The 24,118-nt window shown below is 36.3% G+C and overlaps 2 protein-coding genes and 3 long non-coding RNA genes across 7 annotated transcripts; 2 read left to right on the top strand and 3 right to left on the bottom strand.

Annotated features, from left to right (window-relative positions):
* Positions 1-1,613: 1,613 nt before the first annotated feature.
* LOC141386951 (uncharacterized) lies at positions 1,614-2,367 on the bottom strand. The gene is made up of 3 exons (XR_012408446.1): positions 2,218-2,367; positions 2,063-2,148; positions 1,614-1,990 (listed from the first exon to the last, which is right to left on the bottom strand). It is a non-coding gene; the product is annotated as an uncharacterized lncRNA (long non-coding RNA).
* Positions 2,368-9,846: 7,479 nt separating this feature from the next.
* Positions 9,847-11,419, bottom strand: LOC141386952 (uncharacterized). Its single transcript, XR_012408447.1, has 3 exons — positions 11,270-11,419; positions 11,115-11,200; positions 9,847-11,042 (listed from the first exon to the last, which is right to left on the bottom strand). It is a non-coding gene; the product is annotated as an uncharacterized lncRNA (long non-coding RNA).
* A 2,685-nt stretch (positions 11,420-14,104) lies between these two features.
* On the top strand, positions 14,105-21,933 carry LOC141406244 (uncharacterized). Of its 3 annotated transcripts, none has more exons than XM_073991460.1 (4): positions 14,115-14,252; positions 14,331-14,432; positions 14,501-15,099; positions 20,354-21,214. In XM_073991460.1, exons 2-4 carry the CDS (start codon positions 14,419-14,421, stop codon positions 20,629-20,631), a joined length of 891 nt encoding a protein of 296 aa, XP_073847561.1. In that variant the 5' UTR covers positions 14,115-14,252; positions 14,331-14,418; the 3' UTR covers positions 20,632-21,214. The 3 variants fall into 3 exon arrangements, with proteins under 3 accessions (XP_073847559.1, XP_073847561.1, XP_073847560.1); XM_073991459.1 differs by adding an exon at positions 21,672-21,933 and having other exon boundaries at positions 14,124-14,432; positions 20,354-20,637; XM_073991458.1 differs by having other exon boundaries at positions 14,105-14,432.
* On the top strand, positions 16,888-19,424 carry Rpt1 (26S proteasome regulatory subunit Rpt1). Its single transcript, XM_073991457.1, has one exon. The coding sequence runs from the start codon at positions 17,967-17,969 to the stop codon at positions 19,266-19,268; it is 1,302 nt and encodes a 433-aa protein (XP_073847558.1). The 5' UTR covers positions 16,888-17,966; the 3' UTR covers positions 19,269-19,424.
* Positions 20,868-23,493, bottom strand: LOC141406245 (uncharacterized). The gene is made up of 2 exons (XR_012413345.1): positions 23,398-23,493; positions 20,868-22,685 (listed from the first exon to the last, which is right to left on the bottom strand). It is a non-coding gene; the product is annotated as an uncharacterized lncRNA (long non-coding RNA).
* Positions 23,494-24,118: the final 625 nt, after the last annotated feature.

Here is a 24,118-nt window from a genome sequence, read left to right on the forward strand (position 1 = left end):
CCCCACAAATGTTCAAAAATTTTCGGAAAACTTGTGCGCACGATAACTCTTGTAGGGAATAACCGATTTGGTCCATACTTTGCACATCGCGTAACTTCTACCAATCATAGATGAGGTTTCAATATGGACTCAATCGGTCCACACCTTCGGGTACCTCCCACACAAAATTTCGGAAAAGTTCATTTTAGGACCTGGTCTCGAATCGCTTTGATTTTTGTTTACGCATGTTGTATTCGCTGTCCTCTATACGACGCTGTAAGTTTCATTAGGGGCAAGTCCATACATCCTGAGGAAATAGCCTGAAAGTTACAAAAAGCCCTATAACACCGTGTGCAATGGTTCGAGCGCAAGATAACCCTCGAACGGATCTGCCGATTCGGTCCAAAATTTGGCTTTCGTAATATTTTGTCCAAACTTAGTTCAAGTTCAAAGATGGATTATATCGGTCCACTCCTTCCGGTACCTCCTGTTACGTGTACCTACTTTCGGCTTGGGGAATAAATCATCTGGACACCAGCTAACTCCGCCTTTTTCTCTAGGGTGTAAGTCCCAACCCTGTTCCCAACCTTAGGCACGCAACAAGAAATAAACAAAGTGACTTCAAACACATAACAAAAACTACAATAAAATCCATCATCATCACCTGGAATCCTGCACCTGATGGCTTCTAATTTGCCCACCCAACCTAGGTCACAACTTCCTCCTCTTGGCTTATGTGACCCCTCAACCCGCCCACATCACACCACTTACCTCGTCTTCAATCCTCCATCATAAAAAAAAATCTAGCACATCATCATTCTTATTCAAACATTATAATCATATCATATTTATTCTTAAAGTTACTAACACTAACACAATAACATTCAAGACAAAAAAAAATAAAAATGAAATAAAAAAAATATATATTTAAAGTTAAAGTATTTAAGTTTTAAATAATAAAAAAAATCAAAAAAAAATATTAAAATTTTACGTCTTTTCCTCTCTAATACACTATGAGTGATTTTAAAAAGTAACGGCTAATAGCCAAATTAACGAACGGTCTTATGACCAACAATAAAAAAACAATGTTTCTTTTTGAGTCGAATTGAACAAATAGAACGTGATTATTCAACGAATCACCTTGATTTTTAACCAACAATCAAAACAGGATGCAAATATTATTCTCTTTGCTATCAATATTATTAATTCGCACTTTTGACGAACCACCCTAATATCCCCTAAAAGAGCTCTTTTTATGAGAAGACATATGGGCTAGCAAAATTGAACACTATGGAACTGTCTCTTTTTGAAAGTTGAAAAAAATCAAATCAATACTTATGGAAATCAAAAACAAACATAAAAAAATATAAACATATAACAGATATTAAATATAAAGAGAATATATGAATAAAGATAAAATAATATATATACTACATAATCATATAAGGAAAAGTAATTGTCAAAACTTGTATCAAAAGTGTTTGTTAAAAATAATATCTTGGCTAATAAGAAAAGGTAAGCATTAATGTCGCCATCTAACCACCCTTAAGTATGGAGATATTAATTGATGCTTATTTCGGACTTTGGACCAGATTTACCTCTGCGTTGATGGTCAAAATCATGATGTTGTTTCCTTTCTTTTCTTCTTGTTTCAGGATGCTTATTACGATATTTGGCTATACTAGCCTGAAGATATGCTTTGTGGAATATGCAATTATTGCCTTTTCTCGTTTTGGGACACATACACCACAAGGCTCATGTCTAGGCTCTTTGTCCCAATATGATAAATTCTGGTGTCAAGGGAAAATTTTTCTATGGTGCTGAGCTGTGGTTTTGTGGAGAATGCAATTATCGTAGTGGCCACTGCTCTCTAGATGGCATAAGGGCAGCACAGATAAATTATCTAAGGAGGTAAAACTGTCCTACCTTTATTTGAGGGTTCTGTCCTGGATGATGTAGTTTCCTGGTTTTCCTCCAGGTGGTTATAGACACACCAGCGGATTCGGCCTGCCTACCCGAAAATTAACATTTATTAATATTAATTCTTCACTTAATCTTATGTTTTTTTCTTATTAAAATTTACCTTTTAAGTATCCGCTGGATGCTAAATAATATTATGTGTCGTTTATTTAAACCTTCGCCACAATATTCTCTATCTCCACTCCTTTCCTAATCACAGAAAACACCAACAATTTATACACTATTATAACTCATTTTTTTAATTTTATTTAATACTACCTCTTAATTTTGGTGAATATGTCACTATTAATCTATAGATTTAAATAGTTTTTCTTTCACAAAAAAATCGTGTTCACTATTTTAAAAATTATTTTCTGATTCCACCGCGAAACTATTGAGGTTTCCTCACTCAGCACCATTTATTAAACTAAGTTTTTCCCCCAAAACACTCTCTTTTATAACCTACGATAAGAGCAATGGCAGCATTCCAGCAATCGACATTTTGGCGAGATCACTTCAGGCTATCCCTTTTTTACAATTAATCTATAATTTGTCCCTTTCTATAATCTCTCACGGGTACCTCTGACTCATCAATTATTTTTAAGAGTGTAAAACCTATCCTACGTCACACGTAAGAGAAAACCCCCACTGTGTCGGTAGTACTGTCCCAAATATTTCAGTGGAATGATAACCCCAGTGGTTTTGGTTGTTCCACACCCAGAATACATTTGAACCAAAACAAAGAAAAACACAAAAGGAAGCAGATAAAATAAAAAGACGCGGTGGTAAGTTGTGTCGTTCCAGTTTTTTTGTTAATTATTATTTTATTAATAATTATTTTTCTTTCTCTTTTCAGATTTTCGTTCACGGCATGTGGAAGGACGCAGTTGTCATCAAGATATCGGGAATAATGTGTTTTCCATTGTACCAAATATATTTTGATGACTTCTCCATTTGTCCACATGTTGCGAACATTTTCTGGGTTAGCCTTCGATGGTGAAGAAGGTTAACCTGGCTTCCATGGGTGCATTCCACAAGCAACTAGGAACACCCCAACGAATACAATAACCAAAGGAAAACATTCTGCCCCTCCGCAACAGGCATTTGGACATGGCTAGCCATAGTCGCTATGGTTACCCCTTTTTTAGTGTCCAGATGTCTCGGAGAGGGCACTTGGACATGGCTAAGCATAGTTCGTACTATGTTTACCCCCTTTATAGTGTCCAGGTGTCTACAGATGTTAATTTATCCCCCCACATTTATGAACAATTGATAAAGCATGGTTTTGGAGACCGCCATGGAGGCAAAAAAGGTCTCGCCTAAAGTCCTTTCCACGCAAAATTTTTTTTTTGTGTACAGGGCTGGTCTTAGGCTTCTGCGGGGCCCCGCAACAAAACTCCAGCACTGACTAAATATGACGACAGTGATGGTGTGCGGGGGCCTAGATGTTCCTTGCGGTTGGTATATGTCGGGTCCAACGTGGGGAACTCCCACACCCTGAGATACAGCCGGGCAATTATATTAGGGAAGTATCCAAATGATATAGTAGTTATATGTCCTGTTACTTTGTGCTATTTTGTCTTATTTCAGGAGGTTTGGTGACATGGACTTATTGCTTCTGGCTTTCGTAATCGGGACTTTATCGGAGGAAGGGATTTACTGACATGGGACTAAAAAGGGTGAGTTAAAACTATAGGGGTATGTAAATGAATGTATAAATATTGGTATGGCTATAATAAGTCGGGGTATAATCTGAAGTAAAATAGGTAGGTGTAGAATAAAATAGGTGTAAAATTGGGACAAAATAAACAGGCAGGTGTATAATTACGGTGTATAATTGGGACAGTACGAACATGAAACTGGCAGGTACCTAATATATCACAGATTGAAAAAGTCGTTTTATTGCACTATAAAGTTTAACTTAATACTATTAGGACATCACATACATAAATGCTTAATCCTAATAATATCACAGTTTAATCTCTATATTGCACATATTATGACTTAATGTCTTTCACGTGATAGATTCCAATAGGTGTTCCTTTTAAGTTTTCCAGTTCGTACATGTTCTCTCCGACGGGCTTGACAATCCGACATTTTACGAACTTTTTGCAAAATTTGGAGTTCACATTTTTAGAAAAGTCAGATTGGACTATGTTTCGGCGATAAACCTCTTGTCCTGGTCTGAATTTTACAACTCTGGCCCTCCTGTTATACCTTTCTGCACTCCTTGAGTATGCCTTATGCAGATTTTCTTTTATTTTGCTTCTCAGTAACTCTAGTCTGTCAGGCCTCTGCACATTTTTCAGCTCGTGATCCGTCATCGACATAAGTTTCCGGGCCAGATGGTAATCTTGGCCACTGGAAAACATATGGAATCCGAACAAAGCGAAAAATGGCGTAACCCCGGTTGCAGAGTGGACTGAGTTACGTAAGGCGCACTCAATCTCAGAAAGATACATATCCCAATCGCGTTGGTCTTCCTCCAGATATGTCCTTATCGCGGTGATAACTGACTGATTCACCCGCTCCGACGCGTTGGACTGCGGGGAATAGAATGCCGTCTTTAAATGTGTTATTTTATAGTTGCTGATCATTTCATCAAAAGCTTTCGATGTAAATTGGGCCCCATTGTCGCTATGGACGATTTCGGGTACACCAAATTTGTGAAAAATCTCATCTACCATAAATTTTATTACATTCATAGTAGTGGCTTCTCTCATTGCCTTTAAAAATGTAAATTTGGTAAAATGATCAACAACTATAAACACATACGCATTCCCTTTCTTCGATCTAGGGTATTTCCCTAAGAAGTCGATATATAATTTTTGAAAAGGGCGGTCAGTTATCACCTCTTTTCCTATTTGGGGCATAAGATTCTGGTTACTTGACTTAACCTCTTTGCATACTTGGCAGTTTCTAACATATTGTCTGACCTGGGTAGTCATATTAGGCCAGTAAAAGAATCGTCTAATCCTTTCAAGGGTTTTCGTAATCCCTCCATGGCAAGACGTATGGGATTTGTGAATTCGGTCTATTATCTCGTGAGTGATACCACTTGGAATCCATAATTTCCAACGTAAATCTTCATCTAATTCCTGATTAGGTAGATATTTTTTATAAATGAGACCATTTTCGACCTTGAGGTCAGGTAATCTTTCAGAGTTCTGTTGTATATTCTTAATCAAATCTAAATACTCTTCGCTTTCGAACTCAACTGTTTCAAAATCTAAATACTCATTCATATTCAATTCCTCGATGCGCTCCTCCGTAGGAGCTCTGGACAGCATATCTGCTACCACATTCTCAGAACCTTTTCTATGTTTAATTTCAAAATTATATGGTTGCAGTTGCAGAGACCAGCGGGCTAACCGACCACTCAGATCTTTCAAGGACATCAACCATTTCAATGACGCGTGGTCGGTGATTACCGTAAACGGCATCATTTCCACGTATGGCCTAAACCTCTTAATCGCCATGACTGCAGCCAAGCATTCCTTCTCGGTCACGCTATAATTGCGTTGACACGAGTTCAGCTTTTGGGAGTAAAACGCAATAGGGTGTTCTTCCTGAACATTATTTAGTTGGTATAGAACGGCCCCTATGCCATACTCGGATGCGTCACATTGAATGTAAAAATGCCTTGAAAAATCTGGGTGGCGGAGTACGGGAGCAGAAGTAAGGGCCTTTTTCAGGCTCTCAAATGAATTAATAGCTGCCTCACTGATTTCGAACTTCTTGCTTTTTTTAAGGGTATCTGTTAAAGGAGCCGATAGTGTCGCGAAGTCCTTGATGAACCGGCGGTACCAGCCCGCGGTTCCAAGGAAACTTCTAACCTCTCGAGGATTACGTGGTATCTTAATATTTCGAATTGCTTTGATTTTATCCGGATCTGTTTTCAACTGCCCTTGCCCAATGATAAAACCCAAATATTTCAATTCTTTAAAACAGAATTGGGACTTCTTCATACCGATTGTCAAATTTGCTTGTTTGAGACATAATGCTACTTCGTTAAGAAGTCTCAAGTGCTCATCAAAATCGCTCGATATCACTAGCAGATCATCGAGGTAAATAAAAACATTTTCTTTCAATCTCTGAGGAATAACTTTATCCATTAATCTGCATAAGCGCTGCGCTGCGTTACAGAGCCCGAACGGCATTACCCTGAACTGGTATAATGGCCGTCCAGGAACTGTAAACGCAGTGCAGGCTTTGCTATCCTCGTCGAGTTCTATTTGCCAAAAGGCGAACTTCAAATCGACGCTGCTGATGAAAAAAGTCTCGTCAATTCTACTAAGGATACCGTCGATATTTTGAAGAGGGTACGCGTCTTTGACAGTTAATTTATTTAATTTTCTCGCGTCCAAACAGAATCTATTTTTGCCCGGCTTCCTGACCACGGTGGTTCTATTACTCCACGGGCTTTCAGATTCTTCTATAACGTTTAGACGGAGCATTTTATCCACCTCTTCATAAACTATGGCTTGGACAGCTGGAGACATAGGATAATGGCGATCCTTAACAGGCTCAGCCCCTTCAATCAATTTGATTGTATGTTTTTCCAGCTTTGTTTTGCCAAGGCCCTTTTCTTCAAACGTGTCGAAGTTGCGTATAACCTCATCTAATTTCTGCTGTTGTTCCTTTGACAATTCGTGTGGGTTTAATTTATATGTGTCATCATCTACTAAGTCCTTTTGTATTTGTTCAATGTTTAGTTCATCTACGCCTATAATATTTGGTGCTAAGTTATAAGTTCGCCAAAAATCAATCCCTAAATATAGCTCCTGTTCCAAGTCTGGACAGAGGTAAAAATTTAGCTCCTGTTCTATGTCATTATATTTCATATTCAATTTGACTCTTCCCAAGATCCTATGCTGATGACCAGCTGCAGTTTGGACAGTGGAGAACATTGGTTTTGTCTCTGCCTGAATCAATTCTATGAATTCTCGACAACCCTTTCCTAATACACTAACAGAGGCACCAGTGTCAAGTAAGCCAATTTTCTTGACCCCCTGAATTTCCACCTCTGCATATACTCTTTTGTCGTCTTTACGATCGACTCTTTTCAAGGATTCAATAATCAGCTTTAGTTCTTTCTTCTTCTCTTTAAATTTTTCCCTTGTCCTGTGGATCTTGGAATCCTTAAACTGTTTATTTTCATTTCCCATTATTCTTTCACGGGCCTTTTCATAATTTTGCTTTCTAATATCCAATGGCAAATAATGTCTCAATTGAGGTTCAAAATGGTCAGTATTGACTTTAGAAAGGGTTTGTAATTGTGTACTTTTGTTTTGATTTGACAAATTTTCTAATATTTTTGTTATTTTCAGGGGTTTTCCGCTGGACGTGGTCCCCCTTTGTTCTCCACGCCCCTGTTGCGGTTTCCCGACTGGAAAACACTGCATTTGGGAGTCTTGGTGCCTGGATTGCCGCATTTATAGCAAAATAGAGCTCGTTCTGCCGCATCGCAGTCACGAAATACATGGCCAGACTTCAAACAGTTCCAACATGTAATATTGGGATTTTGTTTCCTTTGCATCTGAAACGCCTCAACATCTTCTACATTGCAACTATTTTGGTCACCTTCATACGAATAATCGTTAAAATCAAAATTGACCTCATTAACTTGTCTTGTGGGGCGAGTTTGTGGAGCAAAAACCCTATTTTCACGTCTAAGGAAAGTTTTCTCGGCCTCGTTGCACTCAATCCTCAACTGTTCCACGGTGGACACTTGGATTGGGTACACTATTCGGCTTATACTTTCTCTTATATTCTTTTTCATGATTTTTACCATATCAGGTTCGTATATTGGCTGGAATAGTTTTGCCCTAATCTGACCCATAACATGAAAATAGTTATCGATGGTCTCATTTGGCTGCTGCTTACGTTGAGCAAGTTCCGTCAATATCTCAACATTCGTTTTCGAACTCTGATATTGACTCAACAAACTTGATTTTAGGCATTCCCAATTATGTTCCCTATTGGTCTTCTGGAACAGCCAGTACCAGGACTCAGCACGTCCAGATAACAATAGAGGGAAATCCCTAATAATCTCAGACCAAGGAATTCCATACTGTCTTTTAAAATATTCTAATCGATAGACAAATTCCTCTACTCCCAGCCCTGTCGAACTACCATCAAAACGTAACCCTAACTTGTTAATTCGAACACTAGTTCTGGGGTCAAATGGTGCTGAGTACCTCTCATGTGTTCCATGTTGCGGAATGGGGGGTCTACCTGTAGGTTCTGGCTCCGGTGGAGTTTCCCTAGGAGGTATATGAGGAATTATAGCGTTGGCCATAGATGGGAGTTCTGAATTCGTGTTTCTGTTACACGATTCAGCTCCAACTGGGTTACCTGGTGGAAGCGCCTGAGGAACATTTTGCAATGTCGACGCACTATAACCACTAGTCGGTTGTGATGCTGAGTGGCGATTCCCTCCAGAACTATTTCCTTCTACAGTTTTCTTAACTTTTTCTACCGCCTGATTATTTTCTTTCATGACCCTAGTCAATTCGATCAACGATTTTTTTATTTCATCCATTTCTTCTTTCAGGTTAAGAATTTGGTTCTGAAGGAGATTATTCCCTACAACCTGGTCTCCCGGTGCGCCACCTGGCATTTCATTCATTTGCTGTCCGATTCTGCCCTGAAGGAAAACGGGTCCCAAGGAGTTCGTGATTGGCGAGTTGACATTTATAGTTCGGGATAAATCCCTAATCTGTCCATCCTCCGTGGGGTTATTCTCCGCCATTTCAAGGTCCGTATAATCCTTTTTCTTTTTATTTTCTATTATAATCGATCTATTTTTATCAAATTCTGTAGGTCTATCCCGTTTCCTCTCTTTGGTCCTTGAACGAGTTCCTGCACTCATACCCTTTCAACACCTGCAGTTTGCAAATATAAACTATTATTTTTTTTCTGTATGAAAGTCAAGGATTTCAATTTCGTCTATCTAAACCCTTATTTATATCTCGTTAAATTTCAGTATTTTATAATATTTTTCTAATATATTTTCAGGAGGATTTTTATCGACGAGGTGTGATGTGTACGGTATTATTTAGCCTTCACAAATGGTTTCCTACGATGATGATGGACAAAAAAAAATTAAACAAAATTTGGACACAAAAAAAAACAACTTGTAACATGACCTGATACGTTAACTTCACAGACATATCATTCAATTCAACATGTTCAGATACAACATCCCTAGAGTTACTCTAGAGTGGCTATCATCTTGTTAAATTGGCTCACAAACAAATTTCAAGCGGACACTAACATTTTTTTGTTCAATCCCAAAACGTGGGTTACTACTACCTATAGGCTACTTAATTCCCGGTAGGATAATCCTCATTTCGTGTTTGCATAAGGCATTCCCGTCCCTTAGATGTGGTGTTCCAAAGTGTATCACCTCCCACAACATTCTGGCTCTCGTCCAGAATGGATAAGAAATAATATACCTGGTAAGACTCATCTTCGGTTGGAAAAGTTGGTCTATTGTATGAAAACTAATGGGCTATTTATTAGTGTTTCGATGACCTACACTAACGAATCAAAAACATTTAGAATTTGGGCGCCATACTGTTACGTGTACCTACTTTCGGCTTGGGGAATAAATCATCTGGACACCAGCTAACTCCGCCTTTTTCTCTAGGGTGTAAGTCCCAACCCTGTTCCCAACCTTAGGCACGCAACAAGAAATAAACAAAGTGACTTCAAACACATAACAAAAACTACAATAAAATCCATCATCATCACCTGGAATCCTGCACCTGATGGCTTCTAATTTGCCCACCCAACCTAGGTCACAACTTCCTCCTCTTGGCTTATGTGACCCCTCAACCCGCCCACATCACACCACTTACCTCGTCTTCAATCCTCCATCATAAAAAAAAATCTAGCACATCATCATTCTTATTCAAACATTATAATCATATCATATTTATTCTTAAAGTTACTAACACTAACACAATAACATTCAAGACAAAAAAAATAAAAATGAAATAAAAAAAATATATATTTAAAGTTAAAGTATTTAAGTTTTAAATAATAAAAAAAATCAAAAAAAAATATTAAAATTTTACGTCTTTTCCTCTCTAATACACTATGAGTGATTTTAAAAAGTAACGGCTAATAGCCAAATTAACGAACGGTCTTATGACCAACAATAAAAAAACAATGTTTCTTTTTGAGTCGAATTGAACAAATAGAACGTGATTATTCAACGAATCACCTTGATTTTTAACCAACAATCAAAACAGGATGCAAATATTATTCTCTTTGCTATCAATATTATTAATTCGCACTTTTGACGAACCACCCTAATATCCCCTAAAAGAGCTCTTTTTATGAGAAGACATATGGGCTAGCAAAATTGAACACTATGGAACTGTCTCTTTTTGAAAGTTGAAAAAAATCAAATCAATACTTATGGAAATCAAAAACAAGCATAAAAAAATATAAACATATAACAGATATTAAATATAAAGAGAATATATGAATAAAGATAAAATAATATATATACTACATAATCATATAAGGAAAAGTAATTGTCAAAACTTGTATCAAAAGTGTTTGTTAAAAATAATATCTTGGCTAATAAGAAAAGGTAAGCATTAATGTCGCCATCTAACCACCCTTAAGTATGGAGATATTAATTGATGCTTATTTCGGACTTTGGACCAGATTTACCTCTGCGTTGATGGTCAAAATCATGATGTTGTTTCCTTTCTTTTCTTCTTGTTTCAGGATGCTTATTACGATATTTGGCTATACTAGCCTGAAGATATGCTTTGTGGAATATGCAATTATTGCCTTTTCTCGTTTTGGGACACATACACCACAAGGCTCATGTCTAGGCTCTTTGTCCCAATATGATAAATTCTGGTGTCAAGGGAAAATTTTTCTATGGTGCTGAGCTGTGGTTTTGTGGAGAATGCAATTATCGTAGTGGCCACTGCTCTCTAGATGGCATAAGGGCAGCACAGATAAATTATCTAAGGAGGTAAAACTGTCCTACCTTTATTTGAGGGTTCTGTCCTGGATGATGTAGTTTCCTGGTTTTCCTCCAGGTGGTTATAGACACACCAGCGGATTCGGCCTGCCTACCCGAAAATTAACATTTATTAATATTAATTCTTCACTTAATCTTATGTTTTTTTCTTATTAAAATTTACCTTTTAAGTATCCGCTGGATGCTAAATAATATTATGTGTCGTTTATTTAAACCTTCGCCACAATATTCTCTATCTCCACTCCTTTCCTAATCACAGAAAACACCAACAATTTATACACTATTATAACTCATTTTTTTAATTTTATTTAATACTACCTCTTAATTTTGGTGAATATGTCACTATTAATCTATAGATTTAAATAGTTTTTCTTTCACAAAAAAATCGTGTTCACTATTTTAAAAATTATTTTCTGATTCCACCGCGAAACTATTGAGGTTTCCTCACTCAGCACCATTTATTAAACTAAGTTTTTCCCCCAAAACACTCTCTTTTATAACCTACGATAAGAGCAATGGCAGCATTCCAGCAATCGACATTTTGGCGAGATCACTTCAGGCTATCCCTTTTTTACAATTAATCTATAATTTGTCCCTTTCTATAATCTCTCACGGGTACCTCTGACTCATCAATTATTTTTAAGAGTGTAAAACCTATCCTACGTCACACGTAAGAGAAAACCCCCACTGTGTCGGTAGTACTGTCCCAAATATTTCAGTGGAATGATAACCCCAGTGGTTTTGGTTGTTCCACACCCAGAATACATTTGAACCAAAACAAAGAAAAACACAAAAGGAAGCAGATAAAATAAAAAGACGCGGTGGTAAGTTGTGTCGTTCCAGTTTTTTTGTTAATTATTATTTTATTAATAATTATTTTTCTTTCTCTTTTCAGATTTTCGTTCACGGCATGTGGAAGGACGCAGTTGTCATCAAGATATCGGGAATAATGTGTTTTCCATTGTACCAAATATATTTTGATGACTTCTCCATTTGTCCACATGTTGCGAACATTTTCTGGGTTAGCCTTCGATGGTGAAGAAGGTTAACCTGGCTTCCATGGGTGCATTCCACAAGCAACTAGGAACACCCCAACGAATACAATAACCAAAGGAAAACATTCTGCCCCTCCGCAACAGGCATTTGGACATGGCTAGCCATAGTCGCTATGGTTACCCCTTTTTTAGTGTCCAGATGTCTCGGAGAGGGCACTTGGACATGGCTAAGCATAGTTCGTACTATGTTTACCCCCTTTATAGTGTCCAGGTGTCTACAGATGTTAATTTATCCCCCCACATTTATGAACAATTGATAAAGCATGGTTTTGGAGACCGCCATGGAGGCAAAAAAGGTCTCGCCTAAAGTCCTTTCCACGCAAAATTTTTTTTTTGTGTACAGGGCTGGACTTAGGCTTCTGCGGGGCCCCGCAACACTCCCCCACAAAAGTTCGAAAATGTTCGGAAAATTTGTGCGTCAGATAACTCTTGAAGGAAGTTACCGATTTGGTCATTACTTTGCACGTTATGAAATTTCTACCAGACTTAGATGAGGTTCCAATATGGACTCAATCGGTAAACTCCTTCGAGTACCTCCCACACAAAATTTCGGAAAAGTTCAGTTTAGGACCTGCTCACGAATCGCCTTGATTTTTGTTGTAACATCTTGTATTCACTGTCCCCTATACGAAGGTACAAGTTTCCTCAGGGGCAAGTCCATACTTCCTGAAAAAATAGCCTGAAAGTTGAAAAATAAACCCTATGACACCAGGTTTATGGGTGGAAGCGCAAGATAATTCTCAAACAGAAATGCCGATTCCGGCCAAAATTTGGCCTTCGTAATATTGTTTCCAAACTTAGTTTAAGTTCGTAGATAAGCCATATCGGTCCACTCCTTCAGGTACCTACCCCACAAAAGTTCAAAAATATTCGGACAAATTGTGCGCACGATAACTCTTGATGGGAGTGACCGATTTGGTCCATACTTTACACACCCAGCAAAAATCCTCATTACAAACCTCCTTTCCCACCCATTATTTTAACAAGGGCATGTCGCTCGAAATATCTGGTTATTTTGTAATCACTGAAATAAGTAGTCCGAATCTACTCAGTATCTACATATTTCAGTGGTTACAAAATAACCAGATATTTCGCGCGACATGCCCTTGTTAAAATAATGGGTGGGAAAGGAGGTTTGTAATGAGGATTTTTGCTGGGCATTCTCATAATATCTACCAGATATAGATCAGGTTCGAATATGGACTGTATTTGTCCACTCCATCCCGTACCTCCCACACAAAATTTTGGATAGGTTCACTTTAAGACCTGCTATTGAATCACTTTGATTTTTGTTGAAGCAACTTACATTCGCTGCCTCAATTACGATGGTAAAAGTTATTTCAGGGGCAAGTCCATACTTCTTGAGAAAACAGCCCGAAGGGTGTAAAAACCTCCTATGGCACCTCCATGGTCTATGTCGGTCCATTCCTTTAAGTACCTTTTCCGCAAAAATTTTAAACTTTAATCCTAATCAACATTTTTGTCGGTTCATACGACCAAAATTTTAAATCCCCTAACTACATAAGTTTTTTGTGAAAAAAGTGTTTCAATTTGCCCATGCTGAGGGTATATCTCTGTCGGCAAAGCCGACTGATACTTTTTTCTTGTTATATACAAAATGTATGTGCAAAGTGACACCATATATGTAAAATAACATATAGTGTAAAGTACCTATTACTTGTTTTGATTGAGTTTGGGCCTTTGCTCGTCGCTTGCTTTATTCGCTTTGCTATTGTTAAGGAATAAAAAAGGGAAAGCTAATCCGAATTTGTCTCGGTCGTTCTTTATTCTTTTACCATGAATGACGAAAACTTGAAGCTGAAAACACATCCAACGTTTGAGTAAAGTTTTGTGTCATTTCTGGTAGAAGAATAAAGAAAAATTTAAACTTGGAAGCATTTCGTCTTTTATTCATCTACCAGAAATGACACAAAACTTTACTCAAACATTGGATGTGTTTAGGGCTTTACGCAAACGTTGATTCTTTTTTCGGCTTCGTTTATTTCTTGCTGTTTTTTCCCACAATTCTTTCTGATTTCTAGTCATTCTCATCTAACGATCCCTACTTGTAAACATATGAGTCACCCTGTTGCAGGAACAGCTGTTTTGAACTCTTTCTAGCGCACCAAATACGTCATTACTTTGGTTTGTGGTTTAAGTTTAGTTTACTTTACAAGCAGCAACCACGTATTAATTGTTAGAAAATTACAAAAAGTCTACAATAAAAATAGTTATAATCTCAATACGTAAGTTCAATTGGAAAAGCAAACAGAAAGTTGAAAGTTCTAAAGAAAGACGATTTTGTTAACTAAAAAACGCAACAGACATTGCAAACAAAAAGGCAGGCAGAGTATCATCTTTGTTTCGAGAAACAGCAACAAGTAATAATAAACCTGATTTCACCAAAGTAAAATGCGAAGAAATGCGTAAGTGAAACATGTGTAATGAAAATGTAAGAATTGATAATAATATAATCTTTACGTTACATTTCTAGACGTTCAATTAATCATGAACATGACGACTACCACACGCCAACACAGCTATTCACAGATCCCCTCTCGGCGGGAACGGAAGACTTCGATTTCCTGCAAATGGAAAGACTGTCAACGCGCCAAAATACACAACATCGTTTTGAAAACACCATAGAGGCCAAAGTAGAACCCGGAGATACATTGCAGGCTATAGCTTTACGATTCCATTGTTCAGTTGCTGACATCAAAAGGCTTAATAAAATCGATAAGGATAATGAGATTCATGCAAGGAAAGTTGTTAAAATACCCGTGACAGTGCACAACGTGTTATTGGATAATCTACCGATAGTTCATAAAAGTGGCAATAGCAGTCCGAAAATTAATCAGAAATCAAGTGGAAATGAAAGTCGAGATAGTGATAGTGGTCTAAGCAGTATTGTACGCAATCCTCTAGATGATGCTCAGGCTATGTTAAGTGAAAAATTAATGGTAGCCTCGGTGAATTCATCGAGCAGAGATGGACCATCGACTAGTAGAGGCTTCGTGGGAAGAGATGAACATGTTAACAGCATCATAATGAATTCAAAAATGAAAGCCGCTGTGAATATTTACACAGATGAAGGTAAGTGTTTATTATTCGAATGTGTATGATAATTTATTGTTTTGACTGTGATTCATATGCATGTCAAAAATGACACTATGTAAGAGTGTGGTGTAGGTCTATTCGCACATATTGTGGGAGAATACTTTAATTAAGTGAAAAGTACGGTTGAATCTGGATAACTCAGGAGTTTTTAGAGCATGTTTATGGTTGAGGACAAAAGAAGAATGAAACGACGGAACAAATTTCCTTTACCGACAGTTTGCAATTTCGGAATTTTCGGAACTTCAGAGTCCCATATCTCGGGAAGCATACATTTCCCCATCAAAAGTTATAAAGCCTTGGAATCAGCATAAAAAGCACTATATGTGGTAATAATTTAATATTTTTTCGAATACTGTCGGTAAGGGAAAGATATGCCAGGGGAAAACAGAATGAGCTAGTTCGTCATTGCTTAAAGTTTCGTGTAAATAGTCCCAATCTATATTAGGCATGTTGACGCGGCAAGTCCTTTTTGTAGGAGAGACAGATATGGGGACTGAAAGTGGAAAAAATTGCTTGTACCGACGCAGACAATTCCTTTTATATTTGTCGTAATTGACGTTACTTCAAATGATTTGAAAGCAAGACTTGCCGGAACGGAATGACTGTATAAACGGAGGAGGCAATTTTAAAAGGAAACGTAAAAAATTGCAGCAAGGAAAATTGCCAAATGTATATCTGGACATAATAGTAAAATTATTTTTTTTCTAAATCAATATGACAACTACGATCAACGGCTCCTGTCACCGCGTAACATGACGCAACTTCCTATTACAATCACCGAATACTATGGAAGCGAGATTATACATAGGTATTACTTTTCTTAATACAGAATTTGTAGCTGTTTACCTATAATAGTCCAGATAACGAGCGTATATCTGCATCATGAGGTAATGTTACTGCCACGCCCTGCCGACATCGCATAAACTAGCCCATATACATCTAGAATGAGATACGAAGTATACTTTTTTAAATCTTAATTGGAGCAAGTTGAGTTTAAGCATTAAGCTCGGATAAAATTATAATTTTTTTTCTATATAGCCGGCCTTCGGCCGGGGATTTAAGACTTTCTGCTATGGACAGGAGCCAATCTAGGGAACGGGAACAGCATTTTCTTTTAAATTAAAAATTGTCTCTAAGTAGCCGACATTTAACAAGGGAATTTTCGGAACTTCGGGAAGTATGGACTTCCGCAAAAAATGTTATATATATTTGTGATCAGGGTAAGGAGACCTACCTGTGGTCCCGATCCGAGCTTAATGCTTAAACTCATCTTAAGGGTCTTAATTTTTTGGAGGGTGTTTGGTAGTAATTCGAACCAATTTGAATTCGATTCGTCCTAGTGAAACTGGCACTTAAAATTGCTATTTTCAGTTTGCCATTTACCCATTTATCACAGAAAATTATAAAAATATACATACATATATATACTGATTCCAATGGTGTATACATTTTGTATACAATATATACTTACCGAGATATAGACCTCGAAAGTTTTTAAAAAATTAAGATTTAAAAGAAAGTTTTGTTCATGTAGCCGAAATTTGCATCTGTCAATAGGATAAAGTTTTATATGCTCGGCGAAGGCCAGCTATTAAAAAACTTACGATTTATTTATTTGTTCGATATCAATACTTGCACTTGCAAAGTGCCACAGAGATAATGAATATGAAAATCCAAACAAAGAAAATGAACTAGTTTTATGGTGGTAAGTACGGACAACTCTTAGCATTAATAGTCTCCTATTACCAACAAAAAAACTAATCACCCTTATTACGGTTGGCGTAGTCGTAGACGTTCAAGTGACGTAGTCGTTGTCGTAGGCGTAGACGTAGGCGTAGTCGTAAGATACGTTTTTAGATGATGAAAAATTATATACAACGAAATTTTTTGTCTTTTATAGCATTTTATATCCTTAAAAAATCGAAAGAAATACGGTTGTAATACCCAGAACGCATTTCTTGGTTTAAATACAACATTTATTTTTTTTGATACGACAAATCGGTATTACGTATGGCGTAACACGACAAATTGGTATTACGTATGACGTTGAAATACGAGGAAAGAGTCCTGACCGATTTTGTAAACGACGGCATATAAAAATAAAAACAAATTAATTTCAAAAGAATTTTTAGGCAATGATTATTAAAATATATTGTAAAATAACTATAATAAATACAAATTTTACTACTTTGATTCATTTGCATAAGATAAATTTCGTGTCTTTATGAGATGACAAACTTTCTATTGAAAATCTGTTAGAGTCCTCATATAACGATTGATGCAATGTAAATTTCTTAGTTCTTGCTCAAAAGATGATTTCAAATGAATTGTTTTACAATTAAAAAATATATATTTTTTAAATTTTGTATGAGAAAAAAATGGTCGTTGTCGTAAATGTTACGTGGTACCAAAAAATATCCCTACGACAACGACTACGCCAACGACCACAAAAACGTCTACGCCAAACACTTATTTTGATTGTAAAAACTGAATGTTTGTTACCAAAAAAATTCTTTAAAAATTGAAATTTTTGCTTTTTTGTACAAAAACATACATAATACCAATTAGACGTTTCGACACGTCAGCTTGCAATTTTGGATACGACAACGCCAACCGTAATAAGGGTGAATTTCTTTGAAACACCCAGTTATGAACACAACGTTGTTTGTTATCATTTCCCCTTGCATGACTCATTTACGCAAAAGAAGAAGAAGCATTTTGACAAGTAGTCAAGCACCAAGAAATTTGCCAATTTGTATAGTCATTCTGAAGCCGAAATAAGCAAAATAATTTTGTTTAATCTTATTTATTGAACAAAATCCCAACGAAATTAAATTGTAAAAATGCCAGATTACTTAGGAGATGATCAACGCAAAGTAAAACACGAAGAAAAGGAAGAGAAGGAAATAAAATCTCTGGATGAAGGCGATATTGAATTGTTGAAAACCTATGGACAAAGCCAATATCACAAAGCCATCAAAATCATCGAAGAAGACATACAGAAGGCTGTAAAGCAAGTCAACGAGTTGACGGGTATTAAGGAAAGTGACACAGGTTTGGCACCACCAGCTCTATGGGATTTGGCTGCCGACAAACAAATTCTCCAAAATGAACAACCTCTCCAAGTGGCCAGATGTACCAAGATTATAAATGCCGATTCAGATGATCCCAAGTATATTATCAATGTTAAACAGTTTGCAAAGTTTGTGGTAGATTTAGCCGATTCAGTAGCTCCAACCGATATTGAGGAGGGTATGCGTGTTGGTGTCGACCGTAACAAGTACCAAATTCACATCCCATTACCACCCAAAATTGATCCCACGGTCACCATGATGCAGGTTGAAGACAAGCCAGATGTTACCTACAGTGATGTAGGTGGCTGCAAGGAACAAATTGAAAAATTGCGTGAAGTAGTAGAGACTCCTTTGTTGCATCCTGAAAAATTTGTCAACTTGGGTATTGAACCTCCAAAAGGTGTATTGTTGTTCGGTCCTCCTGGTACCGGTAAAACACTTTGTGCCCGTGCTGTGGCCAATCGTACAGATGCTTGCTTCATTCGTGTCATTGGTTCCGAATTGGTACAGAAATATGTTGGTGAAGGTGCTCGCATGGTTCGTGAACTTTTCGAAATGGCTCGTTCCAAGAAAGCTTGTCTTATATTCTTCGATGAAATTGATGCTATTGGCGGGGCACGTTTCGATGATGGTGCCGGTGGTGATAATGAGGTACAACGTACTATGTTGGAACTTATCAATCAATTAGATGGTTTTGATCCCAGAGGTAACATTAAAGTACTGATGGCAACCAACAGACCAGATACCCTTGATCCTGCCCTTATGCGTCCAGGACGTTTGGATCGTAAAGTTGAATTTGGTCTGCCCGATTTGGAGGGACGTTCACATATCTTTAAGATTCATGCCCGTTCTATGTCCGTTGAGCGTGACATACGTTTCGAATTGCTGGCACGTCTTTGTCCCAACTCTACAGGTGCTGAAATTCGTTCAGTTTGCACAGAAGCTGGTATGTTCGCAATTCGTGCTCGTCGTAAGGTAGCTACCGAGAAGGACTTTTTGGAGGCTGTCAATAAGGTCATTAAGAGCTATGCCAAGTTCAGTGCAACACCACGTTACATGACCTACAATTAAATTATCGCTATAATCTAAAGGAAGATATTTTTCTGTCTTTATTTTCAAAAAAAAAAGTTTAGTTTTAATCGTATAATGAGAGCTGTAAGGCTCAGAAATATTTAATATGAAATTTTTAAGTATTCAATAAAAATTTCCTAATAAAAAATAATAAAATGTGGGGTTTTATTACAATGTGGCTGACTTCCGTATCGTCAGTTGCTTAACAAATGACTACAAATGTGCGAAGTACTATGTTTCTTACCGCCATAGTACTTAACAACTGCGAAGCAACGTGTTACAAAACATCAAAAATACGCATTTTTAACGTAGGTAAAAAGCAAACATGTATCAATTTTTATTTCTGATGCATATAGTTGCATTTTCGAGGAACAATGAAATATATTGATGAAATATATTGATAATATTTTGACGAAGTTTAAACAACACAAAGCAAATGACGATACGGAAGTCTGCCTGTCTTAATCAAGGGCAACATGGGCAACATAAACACGCTTTGCACACTAGATGTGCGTTTAATTTCTAGACCAAGCAACATCACATACAACAGCCATGTATAAAAGTATGTCCTGCATTATTGAGGGAATATGAATCGAATAATGAATGAATTTTGCACTCATTCATATGAGAGAAGCTTTCCCAGTCGTTTTTGGCATTTGTATGGAAATGCATAAAAAATTCTTTGTAATTGACGTACGGTATTCGACCTACGTTCGGACTCGTCGATAAGAAATAAATCCTATAATGATATAGCTAAAAAGGGACTTCGGAAATATCCCTGATGAAGATAAATACAGTGGATAACGTAAATAAATGAAGTATGATGTTTCTTAACGCCATTGCAATTAACAACTTCGAAGCTACGTGTTTCAAAACATCAAACATGCACATTTTTAACGCTGGTCGGTTTTAAAAACTTTAAAAGATGCTTTAACTAAAATTCAATGAAATATATGTATATTTTTTTGAGAAGATTACCAACCCAATGGGAAAGACTTTGAACACATTCTAAATATTTAAATATTCTTTATGATATTTACATAAATAAAACTAAATTTATATAATCTCTTATTATTTTTCTTCAGAATTGGCCACAACAGATATGAATGATGCCTCCGCACCACTAATCACAGATATTTTGGATGATTCTACAAATGTGCCTCAAATACATCGGATCAAAGGCCCATCGCTGCGTGCAATCGATTGGTCCGGTTCAGATTGTGATATGTCATGGATATGTTTGTTCGTTGTAATCTTGGCTTTGTGTTTTGTCATACCCCTAGTTTATGTTGTTTATATCGCCGAACATGCTCATCATAACATTACGGGATCATCAACAACAGCCGCTTCTGCACATCATTGACATTTTGTAAGCATTATTTTTATGAAATCTGGTACTCAGTACATAATCGTTATTTTCGAAATCTTGATACACAGCAAAATGTATCACGATTTCAATGACAGATAATTCCGCAACAAAATATCTGATAAAATGCAATTATTTATTTTATCATTCCTCGCGAAATAAAAAAGTGGACAGGATACAAACTTCTTGTTCTAGGATACAGGACTTACTTTAAGAAAGAAAAAACAGAAACATTTTAAATAAAATTCGAAAACATGTCATCCATCCCACATGATGGCATGTTAAAATGTTTTAATTTATATTTTACTTTTAAAATAAATTCAATAAAAAAACATCAACATTTTGTAAGTAAATTTTTATCTCTATATGATATTAACATTTGTTTTTAGTTTATTTATTAAAAAATAGAAGCTACTCGAAACGATTACATTTAGTTTCCAATTTAAACGGCATTCTATAGCGTTTAAAGAACATAACAAAGAAAAACTTCCAAAATAAATGTTTTTAAAACATAAATTAAGTACATAAATATATTCAATAAACGAAGGTGTATTTTTATACGCTACAAACGATATAAAAATGAATATTAGTTATTATGTATAAGTTGAATTTATTACCTATTTCTCTATATAATGATTCCAAATGAATTGATTCGAATTACGAGCAATCTTTTGTTCTTTTTTTGTTTTAAATACTTGCAGCCCGTCTCTGTATGTCGATACGGAAACGTGTGCGAATAAAGCACGCCCATACTTTAGTTCTCGAAATATTTTTACCTTGGGTTTTACTTCAAGACAAAAAACACCTTAGAAAAACATAAGTAATTTTGGTAGTATTTCTTCCGTATTCATGTTCTTATCGACATACAGAAACGGGCTGTTAATGTATTTTTTCTGCAATCAAACAATAATTTCTTACAATAACAGGAGTTTGGTAGTAATTCGATCGAACTTGGTCCTTGATAAACAGACCATTTATTTGTTTTTATTTCTTTGTTTTCTACCATTTAATATTTCCTTTCTGTTTAATTTTATTAGGTTTAAGATTTTATGCAACAATATAATATCAAGACTCAAGAAATAGCTTTAATTCAATCAAACATTCTATAATAATTTGTTGCGGATTTAAAACCAAATATCAATCAAGAAAATATATTTGCAAGCTCCCAAGAATTTAAGAAAAAACAGGTAAGTTTATTTTGTTATAACTAATTCGATCACTTTTTAATTCTGGTTATGAGTGGTGTTCTATCATCTTATTTTCTATATACATATTAAAAATTAAGATATTTCTGGTCAAATTATGTGACATTTTATGAATTTCGAGGATATTGACAACTTTGCTCGATGATGATTTGGCATATTAAAGAAAGGAACATAATAATAAAATAACATTTTAACAAATTACACGTCAAATATGAAATGTAGCATTCCTTTTTGAATTGATATTGTTTCGTACCAATGAAATCAAAGAATACTTTTAGGATGACTTATAATGGGAAAATATTTACACTATTAAATCATTCAGCATACTTTTAGGTAAATGCTTCTTAATGAGCCATAGGTAAGCCAGCATCATAAATTTGCGACTAAGGGGTCGATGTGGATAGCAATCCAACTCCAGTTGCGTTTCCCACAGCAAATTTAGGGGTCGATTTTCGATAGTTGAGTGGAGTTGTCAGTTGTCAAAATTACTTTATGTATGGCAACCTTCAACTGAAGTTACGAATCTCAGTTGACGAACCGGCTATTTTCCAGCAACCAGTTATTTTCAGTTGCAGTGAATATTTTCGAAGAAACAAGAAGTAAAATTGAAAGGAAAATACATTTTCTTAACAATTGTTGATTAATTGCATGATTAATTAATTTTGTGTAGTTAGTTTGAAATATTAATTGATAAACTGAGTGCAAATGCAATCTGCACATGGATTTCATCTATACAGCCGACAACAGGGAATTTCTTTTTTAATAAAAATGATTTTTGTTTTGTCTTTTTTCCTCCTCCGACAATTTCGAAACGATTCAATTTGTCCTCATCAAGTGGACAACTTCCTTCAATACGTTCGACCATGGTACAATAAAGTAGAGGTAGGCCAGGTATGAAAATCACTGAGAAATGCCACCCTGCAGCCATGGCTTAAAACGTCAAATGGCATGGTACAATCATAATGGTAGATGTACCTGCATAGCTATCCCGTATAACAAAAACATATGGAACTTAGAGCTTCACTTTTTATATGTTAAAAGTGCCATATAGTGTAAAAACATTTCTTTAGCTAGGCTCCAGAATATTCTTGTTGGAAAAGTGTTCCAAAAATAGCAAAAGTTCTTCACAAACTTATGACAGTGAAAAAATGTCATTCACTTATTTTCTACCTGACAAGTTTGGCTAATCTGACATCGTGATTGCTGGTATCCGATTTGCAGATAAATGTCAGCAGAATTTTTACAAAAATTGTAATTTTTACATTCCCGTACTTTTGGAACAAATTTAAATTAATATCAATATTTGATAAATTGTTCATTCGTAAATTTTGCTAAAAAAATCAACAATTTTATTTTGCCACGCGAATACACATTTTTTGTCCTTGTTTTCAATTTTAAGATAAGTGTTACAGCAGAAGTTTTTTGTTGAAACAATTCAGCGATACATCTACCTTTATGATTGCATAATGTCAAAAACAGCACAAAATGTCAACCCTGCTTTTGACAGATTAGGCCATAAAAAGAAAAAAATTGTAATCAGCTGATAGCTGTGGCCTACCTTTACTTTATTCTACCATGCGTTCGACAATGTAGAATGAGCTATGCTATTGTTGTAATCATTGCCATGGACTTTTGGAATCTTCCCTCCGCAAAAAATCTCAACGCAGCGCACACTTTTAAAAGTGGGGGTATTGCTGTTGATCTGTAACTTACTTCGAAGTCATCTTTTAACGTTCCCAAAATATTTTTTTTTGGATTAATATAGAGTTTACAAGTTTGAAAAAACACTGATCGATAACACTTTGGTGGCAAATCACTGTCTTATGTTTCCGGGATTTTTGCCGTTTATGTGTTCGTGTGTGTGTAGTAGGAGCAAACCGGTTTAATATTTCTGTGGCCTGAGGGAAAGGGGATGTACGTGTTCAAAAGCAGTTTTATATCAGGTTTGCTACTACATATACACACACAAACGGCAAAAAATTCCGTAATCACACATTTCCCTTAAGTATTTTTAACTCCAGAGTAAAATCGAGAAATTTTGGTCTATGCTTCCGCGAGTGGCAAAGGAAAATAGAGTATACTCAAATTCGAGCGATTTTTACTCTTTACTCGTATTCGAGCAAGTGTTACGGATCTCTGGCATGCCCTTCGAACCTGTCCAGGTTAGCTACCGTGCAACGAGCTGCGCCAGTTCTCATTATCCAATCAGATAGCATAATCAGAGATGGTCTGTCTGCAATTATGACGTATCTGACATACATTTCTGACGTATATTACAT

This window comes from Musca autumnalis, unplaced genomic scaffold (genome assembly GCF_047663935.1).
Source record: "Musca autumnalis isolate F117 unplaced genomic scaffold, ASM4766393v1 scaffold_5, whole genome shotgun sequence".
Lineage (NCBI taxonomy): Eukaryota > Metazoa > Arthropoda > Insecta > Diptera > Muscidae > Musca > Musca autumnalis.